Raw genomic sequence first — 13,598 nt, 5'->3', positions numbered from 1 at the left:
AGCAGGAATCTTGAAAGTCACGTGACTAGGACGTAAAACAATAGAAAGCGTATAGGCAGAAGAAATGTAACAGTACCACAAAAAAATGGCCTTTAATGTACTTCCACTACGTTTTGCAGTGTGGACCAACGTAGTGGGGGTACATTTTCCCATGAGACTGGGTTGGTAGTAGCCACATTTGCTCAGCCACGTCTTTGTCCAAATACGTTGTTGCCTTTTCTTTTTAGGGCTTTCAGCACAAAATTGCACAAATTGCCATGGCAGGGCATTTCACTCTAGTGAGCTTCATATTCATCTTCTACTCGTTTGGCTTCCGGATAGACGAATCTGAGTAACGCCTTCTCACAGCAGAACTGAGTCTGATGTGGTTTTTAGATGTACAGTGCTAGCAGTATTGAAGATCTGAAGATCTTATCCTACAGCAGCAACTTGGAACACCTGAAACAAATGATAAAGGCTCATGAAATGGGCAAACAGAAGGCACAGACTTAAGTTAAACAAGGAGTTACTGAAAACAGATGAGGATAGTCACCTGAAAAAAAGACAAACAGGCATGACACAAATATCAAATAATGTGTATGAGGACCAGCTTTTACATGTGACAAGCACCAGGCTTTCTCTGCATATGCATTAAAGCATTGAAACCCAAAATCTGTCATAACGGACTCCAGCTTACCTTAGCACTTTCTCCGCTATAGTTACATAATCATCCCCTCAAACATCATGATTGCACATCAGTTCCAAAACAATGCAAACAACCATTTTAATCTTACTCAACATTGAGCTACTTGATGGTCTGACACTTTAACTCTAAATGTAAATGCAAACTTTATTCTCTAACCTATTTTCCTTACGTTAACCCCTATCAAAGGGCTATTTGGTCCATAAAAGATATATGTAAAAGCTAGACATCCACATACTAGAGCCTTGTTGCTTTTAACAAAAAGCCCCTCTTATAGTGCCGCATAGTCAATCTCCCTTGTTGACCCTAAAATTGTATTAAACAACCACACACCTTGCTAACTCTATGCAAAAGTTTACATTAGAGACTCTTAATCATTCACCAAGAAAGACACAAAAACATGGTAAAGACATATATACTTTTTCCCCTGCTCTCCTGCTCATGTTATTCTCATCATTTTCTTTAGCTAGGAGACCACTGGGGACTAGTTAGCTTTTATTTTCACCTGGAGTAATGCCTTTAGCTGTATCTATAAATTTTCTATATCAAAGCAGGTTGCCCTTGCCCCTCGTGCTATAATAAAATGCATGAAAGTTTCTGAACACAAGGATAATTTACTATGTAGCCCACTTTTGCAGCATGGTGATCTTCATCAGGACCAGGCCTCTGGACTTAAAATGCAGTTTTTAAAACAGCCCAAATTCCCCTGAGAATTAAATTGGTCTTCAAAATTCAGTTTCTTTATAAGCTGATGCTTAACTGCATCAATGGTTGGAATCATTTAAAGCCAAACCTGTTGATATTCAGACAGGAAATCAAATAAAGACTTAATAAATAGAATTGTCTTAGTACCTTAAAGTACTTGCAGTCATCTCCCCCTCAGTTGAGAAACAGAAAACAAAACAGACACATTTAAAGAAAGCAGCAGACTGTTCCCTAAGAATGGTGACATTATTACTATAGCATTTTTTCCCATGTTTGTGTCCGTTGAGCTTCTTCCTTAATCAAGGGACACCACAGGAAATCATTATGACTTGCTTGTCAGACTTGCCACCTTCCACAAAGAGGATTCAAACACAGGTTCCCCTGCATTGCAGTTGGAACTCAAATCACTATACCATGGAGATATAATCTCCACTAATATTTGTCACACTAGAGAATGACAGCTTTGTATCAACATTTTTTATTCCCAAACTTGGACTCTTATAGAGTGGTTTGCAATTTTACCAGTAGATTATAAATATAATGAATTACTAGAGCTAAAAGTTATAGTTAATTAATTGGTCATTAAAATCAAGTATAGTAACAATCAATTATTATTAGAATCTGCTTATTCACCAAGGTTCTTCAGTTTTTTTTTTTCCTAGATTGGACTCTTGGATCTGCTATTAAAATCAATTTGTCTTTCACCAATTTAGTATTTAAGAAACAGGGACAATTTTGTTTGGTTGGTGATTAATAACTGTGTTTATAACCATAGTCCTAAAGTGTTAACCAAAGGAGGATGGATCTTGCACTGAGTGATAAATCATTCTCTGTTAAAATAATGAGTGACAACCACAGGTTAAAATATCTGTATCTTTATTACCCAATAATCCTTATTACAGTATTATTATACCTAATATCCAAGAAAGCACTACACACTACTGAAAATGAGCACAAGGTAAATGAAATGCTAATAAAAAGTTTAAAAAAAAGCTAAGAAAGCCAAATTACTACTAAAGCTTTGCATTATTGTTGGTAAAGAGTAGTGACATTTCTTTTGTTTTGCTAGTAAGTCTGTTTCAAACAATGAATTTTAGTTTTTCCCCTTCCCTCTAAGAAACAGTTGATGCATTTTATAATATTTTTCTGAAGAAACTTTCCATTTTCTCAGACAGACAGCATAGTTGTAGAGGCTTGCCATTCTACACAATGGCCTTTGTGTTATTCTGAGGTGTATAAGAGGTTTTCAAAAAAAATCAACTTCCATTTTTTTAGCCAAGTGAAGTAAAGTGGCCAACAACTTATTGTGTACAAAATACTTTTATCTTCCCAATTAGTGTTTATCAATTAAAGTTTTCCTTAAGAACAGCTCTTATCAGCAACTTTTACTTTTATCAATGGGGATTTTCTCTTAGGTTTGACTATCTTATACTCCTTTTTGCAAAACGAATAACCAAACATGTACATTTTACAACTAGATAAAACTGTCCAGCCTTGATCTGAAACAGATTCTTGTAAAAAAAAAAAAAAAAAAAAAAAAAAACAGATTTGGAGGACCGCATGAGAAACTGGCTTTGGCTTGATGCTCAGATACCTTGTTATTATTTATCCTTTCATTTATTTAGACACCATACTATGGTGTCTATATCCACAATTTACATCTGTTCTGTCAACCTGTATCTCACTTGTAGACAGCAAAGCCATGTATGTCCTGCATGTGTGTTCTTGTCACACTCTAATAGAATCCAGATAAACACATCTGTTCGACATGGGAAACAAACAACCATTCTGCTGCCAATCTTCCATTTCTTTCACACCAGCACAGAGAACTGCAGGGTGGGTTATCTCATGTGAAATCTTGATCCCTATTCACACTTGTTATTAGTATTGTTCTCTAGGCATTTATTTAAAGAAGTGAGTACAGTCAATGCTATCCATGAACACATTGGAAATGCAGTAAGACAGTCTCTTAATCAGAAACAATTAAGAGACTTATCCACATATGTTTGACTGAATTGTTTTAGCAGCTCGTGCTGCTAAAGCATTTAGGTTTGAAGCATGGAATATATACTTACTAATTACATTTACTGTACTCATTGTCTTCCACTTAACAGAGACTGGGCTGTGGGGACAGAGGTGTCAGCATAGACTCTTGTCCTGGGCTATCCCTTGGGCATCCTCCCATGGGACGTGCCTGAAAAACCCTGTGTGAGAGGCTTTTCAGACACTTGGCATCTGAAAAAGATGTTTAAGCCACCTCTGTTGAATCCTCTCCATATGGGGGCGAAGTGCCTCTATTCCGAGCCTCTCCCACTCCTTACTCTATCTCTAAGGAAGTGCCCAGCTACCATGCGGAGAAAGCTAATGTCAGCTGGGTGTACCCAGAATCTTGTTTGTTTCAGTCACAATCCAGATTTAATGACCATAGGTGAAGATAGGAACGTAAATCGATCAGTAAATAGAGAGCTTTGCCTTTTTGCTCAGTTCTCTCTTCGCCACAATAGACCAATGCAGCATCTGCATTACAGTGGAAACCAAACTGATCTGTCTATCAATTTTCACTGCATTCTGCCCTCAGTCGTGAACAGGACCCCAAGTTCCTTCAGCTCCTTCACTGGAGACAGGAACTCTCTTCAGAACTAATGAAATGTGAGGTTCTTTATGATATGCAATCTATGCCATAAAGCTTTCAGACAGTTTTACACTAAATGCACAAGGGGGTCCAATCCACTGCTAGCCTGGTCTATATAATAAGTAGCCATTGAGCCTGCATGTACCCATTTGTCTGACAAACACAAATGCAACTTATAACAACACATTTGTAGTGATTTTTTAGACTGGCCAAGGTCTATGAATATAGATGCATTGTCATTTATGACTAGCTATCGGGCTGCTCAGTGGCACAGTGGGTAGTACTGCTTGCAACAAGAAGGTTCTGGGTTCGATTCCTGGCCCGGGGTCTTTCTGCATGGAGTTTGCATGTTCTCCCTGAGCATGCGTGGGTTCTCTCCGGGTACTCCGGCTTCCTCCCACAATCCAAAAACATGACTGTTAGGTTAATTGGCTTCTCTAAATTGTCCTTAGGTGTGACTGTGTGCATGAATGGTTGTTTGTCCTGTGTGTCTCTGTGTTGCCCTGCGATGGACTGGCGACCTGTCCAGGGTGTATCCCGCCTCTTGTCCATTGACTGCTCGCGACCCCACTTGGGACAAGCATGTAAAGAAGATGGATGGATATCTAGGAATTATTAAAGAAAAAAATAGAAACACATTGGTGATTGACTCATTGACTCAAATACAATCCCTCACACTAAGCATGCTTGTAGCGACAGTGGAGGGGAAAAACTCCCTTTTAACAGGAAGAAACCTCCAGCAGAACCAGGCTCAGTGTGAGTGGCCATCTGCTGAGGCCGACTGGGGTTGAAGGAGAACCAAATGCAAAACATATTTGTATATTTGTAAATTTGTATATTTTTGGTTAGTGTTTTAACCAAGATGCCATGAGAAGTGCATGGGGCTTTATTCTTCATGAGGAAGAAGCAGTACCTTGTGTTGGCTCGAAATGGGATTGCATTCACGTTTAAGTTTAGTATTCTTTATTTAGGATCTTTAAAAAAAAGCAACTTTTTATTTTCTGATAACCCCTCTCTCTCTTTCAGCTGCCTCACTTCATCAACAGCTCTCTGCCAGTACATGAACGTATGACTGCCATGCAGATTGACAGCTACTTCCGCCAGGAGCTCATCTACAAACGCAACGAGCGAATGGCTCAACGTGTCTCTGCTCTGCTGCAGAGGGATCCCAGCCAGACTTTCTTCTTCGCTTTTGGTGCAGGTTTGTCGTCCTTGTACAGAATCGCAGGTCTGCATTAATGAGTACTGTCATGGATGTGTTACTGCTTTTTGTCGACCTCATGCTCCTCTTGCTCCTAATTCATAATCTGTCATTACACCAAAAATGTCTGGTTGTCTTTGCATTAAGTGAAGTATTTCCAAGTACATTGTTTTTTACTTAAAGAGTGTATTTGTATCATATTGCTGAGAACGGAGATCAGGTTTTCTTTGGTTTGGGGCAGTGTTTCTGACAGTGTTGATGTCTGTTCATTATTATCAAACTTGCCAATATTTGTGATTTAAAGTAGAACTAGAGAAAATACAGTGTTCAAGTTGGCCCCAGATCTTTGACTCAGATCTTTAACTCATGTTCATAATTGCAATAGTACACAGACACACACTTGCACAGAAGTCTAGGCTACTGCCAGCTGAAGAAACCATGAGCTTCTTTGTTTCAGTTAGCATTCCTGGCTAATGCTGCTAATGTTTCCTGAATGACGTAGTGTGCTTTGAGAAAAATGTGTGTTTATGTGTATCCATGTAAATAAGCACAGTCAAACAGGTGGTGTGTCTGTTTACTGTACAACTGTGTTTCTCTGTTTTTAAATTTGCTAAGCGGTGGCACTCCCTCTGGACTGCGTATGTGTCTGTGTACCAGCATGTGTGTGCATGCAAGTGTGTATCACAGTGTATGATTAACACAGAATACCTGGTTCCCTCCTTTAGGCTTTCTGTCTCCTAGTTCTTTTTGTAATTTTTGGACAGGGTGTCTGCTGCAATATCGAGCTGCAAAGTGTGCATCTGCACAGACATTCTTTAAGATTGCAAGTGATTAATAAGTGTGTGCTTCCACTGTAAAGGGGTGGTTGGATGAGAGTAATATCACATTATTACACAAATATGAATTATGGTTTGCAATAAATGTTAAACAAATTCATATGTTACACACCATTTTTCTGAAACAGAAAAATGTCAACAGGTAGATAGGAGACAGCATCGATTTAGGACCACAATTCATCTACAAGGTGAAGTTGGAAAAAGTTTGGATTTGTTATGTTTTGCAGGTTGTTGGGAGGAACTGTTTGAATTGAAGGCAGTAAAATGGTTTTGTTACAATGTGACAAAATATTTGTCTCAGGGTGTCTGCATCAGTTATTAAGTTGAAATTTTTCATTATTTCTTTTTACACATAAAGTTACTGTAAACATGCATTATAAATAATGATAATTATTTTTCTTGTCATGATTTTTATTTTAATCAGAATTACCTTCAACTCCATGGCTTAGAACTTAGTCTTACCTTTATGGACACTCCGGTAGAGTACCTACCGGTAGAACAGGAAATTTGCTCATTTAAATAGGGCAAAAACCGCACCTGTTTGTACACCCTATGTTTCACCCATGCAATGTTTGTAGATCACCCACGACATGACCACTGTGCGATTTTCTGGGCGATTTTCCAGTCGTGCGCCAATGTTTCGATCGGGCCGACTTTCAGCTTGATCGTACGCCGCGAGATCAGCCTCTCACGATCACCTCCCGATCAGGAATTGTGATGGGCAAATCGCTCTGGGCACATGCACAAAGAAGGATTCTTCTTTTATTCCTCCTCTCAGATGTAAACACAGAAGAGTGGCAGGGATGCAATGAGTGAAATGCAGTTCTGTCTGTAAAATTGACAGACCGTAGTAGCCACATTTGCTCAGTTTTTTTTTCCAAATACGTCATCGCCTTTACTTTTTAGGGCTTTCAGCACAAAAATGCTCAAATTGCCAAGGAGCACGTTTCACTCTGGATAGAAAAGTCAGAGCAGCGCCATCTTACTGCGGAGCTGAGTCCGACGTGGTTTTTACTCGTACAGTGTGATCAGGTCGATCGCACCAAAGCGTCGAGCCGAACTTAAGTCGTGAGCTGTGAGCTCACACTGCACGACTAAACTCTGCAGTTAGTCATACAGTGTGAGCAGTAGCTGCGTGTAATGATTGAAAAACATCGCACTGTGTACGCCCGGCTTTATTGCATGTTCATTGTTTTTCTTTGCTCATGCAAATTATTCCTCCTCTTCAGGATTCTTTGATATTCAGGCCTTAGGTCTTTAAAGTGCGAATTAATTAATTTCACCATTTCCTATTACGATCCTGATTTTTGCATAATGCATCTTTTGAATTTGCTTGGTAGATTTCAGGTAAAATTTTTCTTCTTCAGCAGAGCAGCAGTGAGTTCTGGAAGTTTTCCACCATTTCCATTTCAAGACAGGAGAACTTCATTGTGTCATACCACATGCTTTAGAGGTGAACATGTGTCGGGTCACCTGCAAGGTTCCAGTCACTACACTTGACTGGGCTGACAGCTGGTGTGAAGTGATTGGAACCATTACATGGCACACAGCCTGCTAAGTGAGCTCACACACGCGTGCTTACACACATGCAAACACAAAGTTTTACATTCAGAGATGTATAGTGCTAGATGCACACATGAGAGCATAGATGCAGAACCAGTCACTAACACTCATGTAACAGCATGCAATTTGCGTTTGATTTAAAACAGCCAGGGCTAATTAGGAGCCAGGTACCAAGGTATATTTCTTTAAAAACTAATAAATTTAAATTGGAAACATACTTATTTATTATTACTTGTATATTGTAATTTTACAGATATTCAAAGATAGGCCCTGTCACCTAAAACCTATGTATGCCAGCAGAAACTAAGGGTCTTATATTTTTCAAGCCTTTCAACGTCACCTATAGGCATATATGTGTATATATATATATATATATATATATATATATATATATATACATATATGATGAAATAATGCCTCTAGCCCTACAGAGTTTTAATTTATGATGTATTAGTTTTTGGGGGGGTTTTCAACGTAGAAGAAAAAGCACCTGCCTTCAAAGTGATTCCCCCACCCCCATTTCATACCTGATGCCACTTCTAAAACTTAAACTCTTAAAGTCCATTACCTTTTAACACATTTTTGTGACTTGATATTAGCTTAAAACAGCCACTTTGTCTTAACTTTGAGCCAGATTAATCGCCATCTGCTTCACATCAACCACCCTGATTGGAGAAAGTGGGTGTTTGTTTTCAGTGCAGGTGCAGCACAGTCAATGGGAGATTCTTTATGAAGTGTGCAGCTATATATAGACATGCCCCATCTGCTCATTTTCACAGGTCTGAGAGGGACTGCTGCTCAGAAAGCAGAAATCAAGGATTACTCAAATATCCATGAATCAAGTAAAATACAGCTTTGTGCATGATTGTGATGAAGCTATAACATTATTATAACGTTCATAACTCAAAGAAGTTGATCTTGCATTATAAAGGCCCTTTAAAGCTAAAGGCAAATAAAAACCTACATTTTACATGACCACATTTTATTGCTAAAAAGAACCAAAACATTGTCTTTAAACTAGTTTCAAGTGTTTACAAAAACAGATAAAAACAACTTTAAAGGTTTCAAGACCATTTTATTCGCCTTTTGCATCAATAAAGTATTTGAAATTAAATTTTAATAGTTTTGAATAATTAAAATCCCTTTGAAATCTCTGGTATTTAAAAAGCACTGCCTTTCTTTCATGTCTCTTTTGGTATTTCAGATTGCTGACACAAATCTTTATAAGTCCTGTAAATGTCCCTACATGTCCCAGTTTCCGACTGGCCATAGCAAGCAGTGAAATTTATGATACAGGGATGCTGGTTTGCATTATATGAATACACATACAAAGCCTTTCTAGAAATCTGGATCCCAGATTATTCCAAAATAAATTGAGCAGAGATGGGTTACAGGCATTTTCAGGTGATCTTAGAAAATGGTGATCATATAAAACCCAGTTTTTATGCTAAAATCTCAGCTTCCCTTAGACTATTTGTGTTTTTACCGTAGAAAATAAAGTTATAGGGCTATGTCATTGTGGATTATAAGATACCCATGACATTAATTATGTGACGTTTCTAGTCTCAATACAATTCTTCATGAAGACCTCTAAGTTAGTTACTTTGCCTTTATTGCTGTATTTCTAGGTTACCTTCACATTAAGGGTCAATCAACAAGCATTTGCTCTAAACAGCTGACTCTAAGGATCAACAGACAAAACCACAAATGTTAGAAAAGGCCAATGCTGTGTTAGTTCATAATTAAAAAGAACAAACTCAAAGTTCAGTTGACACAGATGAAAATTAACTAGCTCACATTCATAGTTCACATTTTAAAAAAATTAACTAAATTCACAAACCTGTAAATTAACTAGTTCAAGTTCAATGAGAAAATTAAGGCACAATCCTAGAAAATAGAACCTCATATTCCGCCCTTTAAATGTGTCATAATATACAGAGAGAAATGGAAAATACTGGATGCAATCAAGGCATACTGTATGTGCAGTGAAGCCTTTATTTAGCCAAATTTCACAGAACTTCAAAAACATACAGGTACCCTCAGGTTATGCTGAAAAGATCTGTACCATGTATGATGTGTCGCTTTAACTTCAAGTTGGACATGGCTGACATACGGACTTGTTTATTAAGTCCCTGTGGGAACAGTTTGCACAAAAACATGAGTTTTTTTTCTGTCCGAATCTTCCTCTGTTAGTTCATAAAACTCTGCCAAGCGCTCTGCAAAATTGGCATCAGAAATACCAGCAGATGAATCTGAATTGCGCAGAGTAGTACTATCAGCAGACATGCTGATCTGTTATGGTGTTTGTTTTAATAAGTGAAAACAGATAAGCCTGATCTGTTGAGTTTGCATTCCCTAAAAATATGAAAGTATTCAGTGAACACCATTCAGTAAAGCACTGGAAAAGGCTCCTTGCAGATTTCAAGGAAAAGCCTTCAGCTGCCCAGCTTTAACAGTCCAAAGGCAGAAATCATTAATTTCTTTGCTACACTTTTGTAAGTTGAATTTTGGTGCACCTGCTTCATTGTTAGACAAGTGGAAATCAATAAAAACCTGATCAAATGCCCATTTATATCCACTATATGGCCAATTTAAAACAAATATAAAACATATTTGCCAGCCGATACCTCTGGTTGCTGCTAGTGTTTTTTTTTTTCCTTGTCTCGGCCAATATGAGCATATATTCAAAGGTTCTACCTTTTGATGACATGAAATACATGTATTGCCACTCCCTCCTTTGCTATCCATTGTTAATATTTTGTTTGTTTTTTTACTAAATGATACTTTTTTGTTCAGATAGAGATTTGTGCCTTATTTAATATTATTGTGTCAATTTAATAATGTAAATAAAACAAGAAAAAACAATATCAGCTTCAAAAATCTGCATACAGAAATGGGCAACACAGGTCAGAGAGATCATAGCTTATAATCCGAATCGGCAACTGTGTTAAAACATTCATAACCGTTGATCTGTTATTTAATATTATGTTATATAGAGACTTGACTGTAATCATCCAGACTGTAATATCTCCGTTAAAACTTGATGACAAAGTTCAAAGTTTAACAGAAAATTTTCTGATAAGCTACTTTAAAGAAAGGAAATTTTACATTATTTTTTTAAAGAGATAAAAAATTGGGTAAAAGTGCAGGAGCAAATTTGGCATTTATTGAGTTAATGCTAATAAGAGCAATGTGCAACAGTGTAAGATTAATGTAGAAAATCTGCCTTTGTCCTTTGGGCTTTTATGCTCCTGAAGCTTTTTGTGTTTTTTGGACTGGACTGCTGTTATTTTATCCAGCTGCTAATGTTGAGTTCTGATTCAACTCCGCACTCTTTTAACTGTGGTGGTGAAATAATGTTTTAGTAATGTTTATGGCATTAAATTCCCACATTTACTAGCAGAATGCCAGTAAATACGAGGCTTTATCATGCGTGGTAACAAAAATGTGAAACTTTGTTTTTTCAAAAAGATGAGTTGGTTAAGGGATGGAACTTATTACCACAATAATTAAAATCTAAGCAACTTTTAATAAGGCATAATATTTCTTTGCAGGATTGAACTCCCCTATTGGTGCACTTAAACTTGGGCAAGTCACAGAGTGCAATGAATTGTGATGCATAGGAGCTGAACCAAAACACAAGACTGTAAATGCAGCTTTGTGGTTTTGTAAATTAATACATTTACAAAAAACCTTAATGTAATGCACAAAGAGATCAGTAACAGTAACAGTGGAAATTACAGAGCTTATACTGTATACTGATGCTTAACTGGAGAAAATAAAGCACACCGGCAGAGCTAATTGGGGGATGAGTTGCAGCTAAGGCAGGCTTAACTAAGATACAAATTAACTTAGGGAAAATGTATAATAGAAATAATTCTTAGAGCAAAATAATAAACTAGGAAACTGAAAACAAATCCTGAAGTTATAAAGAAGATAAGGTATAAAATTGTTTATTTGACCCACAGTGAATTCAACAGTACTAGACAGAAGACAAGAAGACAGAACATAAAATAATATGAAAAAAATACATTCAAAAGTTAGGCCATACAGCAGAAAGTTCCTTTTTGTGTCAACAAGTTAATGTCCAAACTAAGTGGAAAAACCAAAGCCTGAAGGTCAATATTTATGAATCACTTTAATAAATGAGTAAAACCATTATATGTTAATATATTAATAGTGCTATTTTAGGTCAACTATTTCAGAGAAAGAAAAAACAAAGATTTTGTCAAAATGTATACTTACATTATATTTATTATTTTTGAATTATTAATATAGTTTCTATACCTAGCTCCTGTTCTTTAACCTTTCATGGGATCCACAGTAAGAACTCTATCATGGATAAAAAAAAGAGGTCCAGACTACTGTCCCGATTTGTGACAGCCTTTAGCCTTCTGGACTTCATTAATCAATAGAAAAATACATGGATAATGAAAGTCAAATATGGTACTACAGCTTTCTAAAAAATGTGTGCAAAAGTGAAAGTTACAAAAGTGAATAGCTAAAACTATCCGTAACAGAAAGGAAAACAGATCAAGGTGCATATATGTGCATGTTTCACACCACACATAAGAAGAAATAATGTACTTATGCTAATTGCTCAATGGTGTTTTGTGCTTATACGTTCTATTAGCTACCTATGCTATAAGGAACTATGATAGCAAGCATAAAGGCTCCTTTTTCTTCCTTATTTTTTACTGCCTTTACTATGTATTTGGACAGCACTTATGGGGAACGCTGATGCACATCCATTTTGGCTGAATGGTCCTTACTTTTCCAATTCAGATGCAGCCTTGGTCTCCTTTTTGACTCAAAGCACTCTTTGCTCAAGACAAGGTTGTTGAAACCGACTGCAGTCAGTGCTTTGGAAGAAGGAGGGCCTCACAGTGGCACCCACTGCTTTCTGGAGCTATTGGTATTTCCATGTGTTGTCAACAAAGTCTCAAATGCATAGAATAATGTTGCTATATTTTCCACAAGCTGCTTGTATGAGAGAAGTCACTAGATGATCTAAAAAGTTGTTAAATATTGCAACAGTTATGGGCTGCATCTTTCAAAGGATCCACTGTACCTAAAAAAAGAATGAAAGGTCAGAAATGATCCCCTGTGAATTGAAACAGTCCAGCCTTAAGTAGGTAGTAGTTGTAGTGGCTGGAACATTTTCTGTTTCTGGTGTAAAGTTACCTACTGATACAAAAAACAATCCATGTCCTCCTAAGTGCCGGTTGTAAAAAAAGTAGCCCCCTAAATTTGCATTTCTTTTGCTGTTTGGCTACTAGTAACCAGGTCTTGCTTTCTGCTAATCAGTAGTGTTCTCTAGAGTAGCATGTTGTTTTTCTAAAGTATTACAGATCACTTAATTGCGTCATATCCAGCAGAATATATCTCACAATCTACCCTTTCAATTTACATTCAACTTAAGTACAAATGTGCATTTCTTATATTAACAAAACTTTAAATATTCTAAAAAAAATTTTTATTTAAAATATAACTTTGATCCTCAAAGCATATCTACTGAAATTAAATATATAAGCTTTTGTAAGTCAGCAACAGATAGGTTGCATTTTAATGTTGTAATTATTTATTTCTCCTTTCATAAACTGAACTATTGTACATGTAGTTCAGTTTCTTCTGTCAAAATTCAGATTCTGATTGATTTTTTTTCACTTCCTTTAACTGATTGGGGAAAAAATATGAAACATCCTGCGGCGTCACTGATGTCTCTTGAATGAGCCAAAAATAAGGCATGAAAAATAATCAATTCCAAGATGAACATATTACCATGCATCATAAGAAGAGTAAATCTGTGTGGGGTTTTATCTGAATGATGGATAAATAAACTGAGGAAGTCATAGATAGAGTGCATTGGTAACAAGAGTAACAAATATAGCTTGCTGAGTTGCACTAAGGTAGGAGGATTAATGAGGTTGCTTTGTTTCTAACAACTCTAACTCGCACCTCTGAAGGATTTCATCATTC

At 36.9% G+C, this 13,598-nt stretch overlaps 1 protein-coding gene across 1 annotated transcript in view; it reads left to right on the top strand.

The window, feature by feature from the left end:
* The window catches only part of LOC107098567 (metalloprotease TIKI2-like), a 101,928-nt gene that overhangs the window by 58,731 nt on the left and 29,599 nt on the right, over positions 1-13,598 (top strand). Inside the window, exon 4 of the mRNA XM_015396309.1 lies at positions 5,046-5,220. Within this exon, the coding sequence (XP_015251795.1) occupies positions 5,046-5,220 (175 nt within the window). The remainder of the gene's footprint in view (positions 1-5,045; positions 5,221-13,598) is intronic.

Source organism: Cyprinodon variegatus, unplaced genomic scaffold (genome assembly GCF_000732505.1).
Source record: "Cyprinodon variegatus isolate N-32 unplaced genomic scaffold, C_variegatus-1.0 Scaffold790, whole genome shotgun sequence".
In the NCBI taxonomy this organism is placed as follows: domain Eukaryota; kingdom Metazoa; phylum Chordata; class Actinopteri; order Cyprinodontiformes; family Cyprinodontidae; genus Cyprinodon; species Cyprinodon variegatus.
Note: the sequence above shows the minus strand (reverse complement) of the source record. Positions and strands in the feature narration are given on the sequence as shown.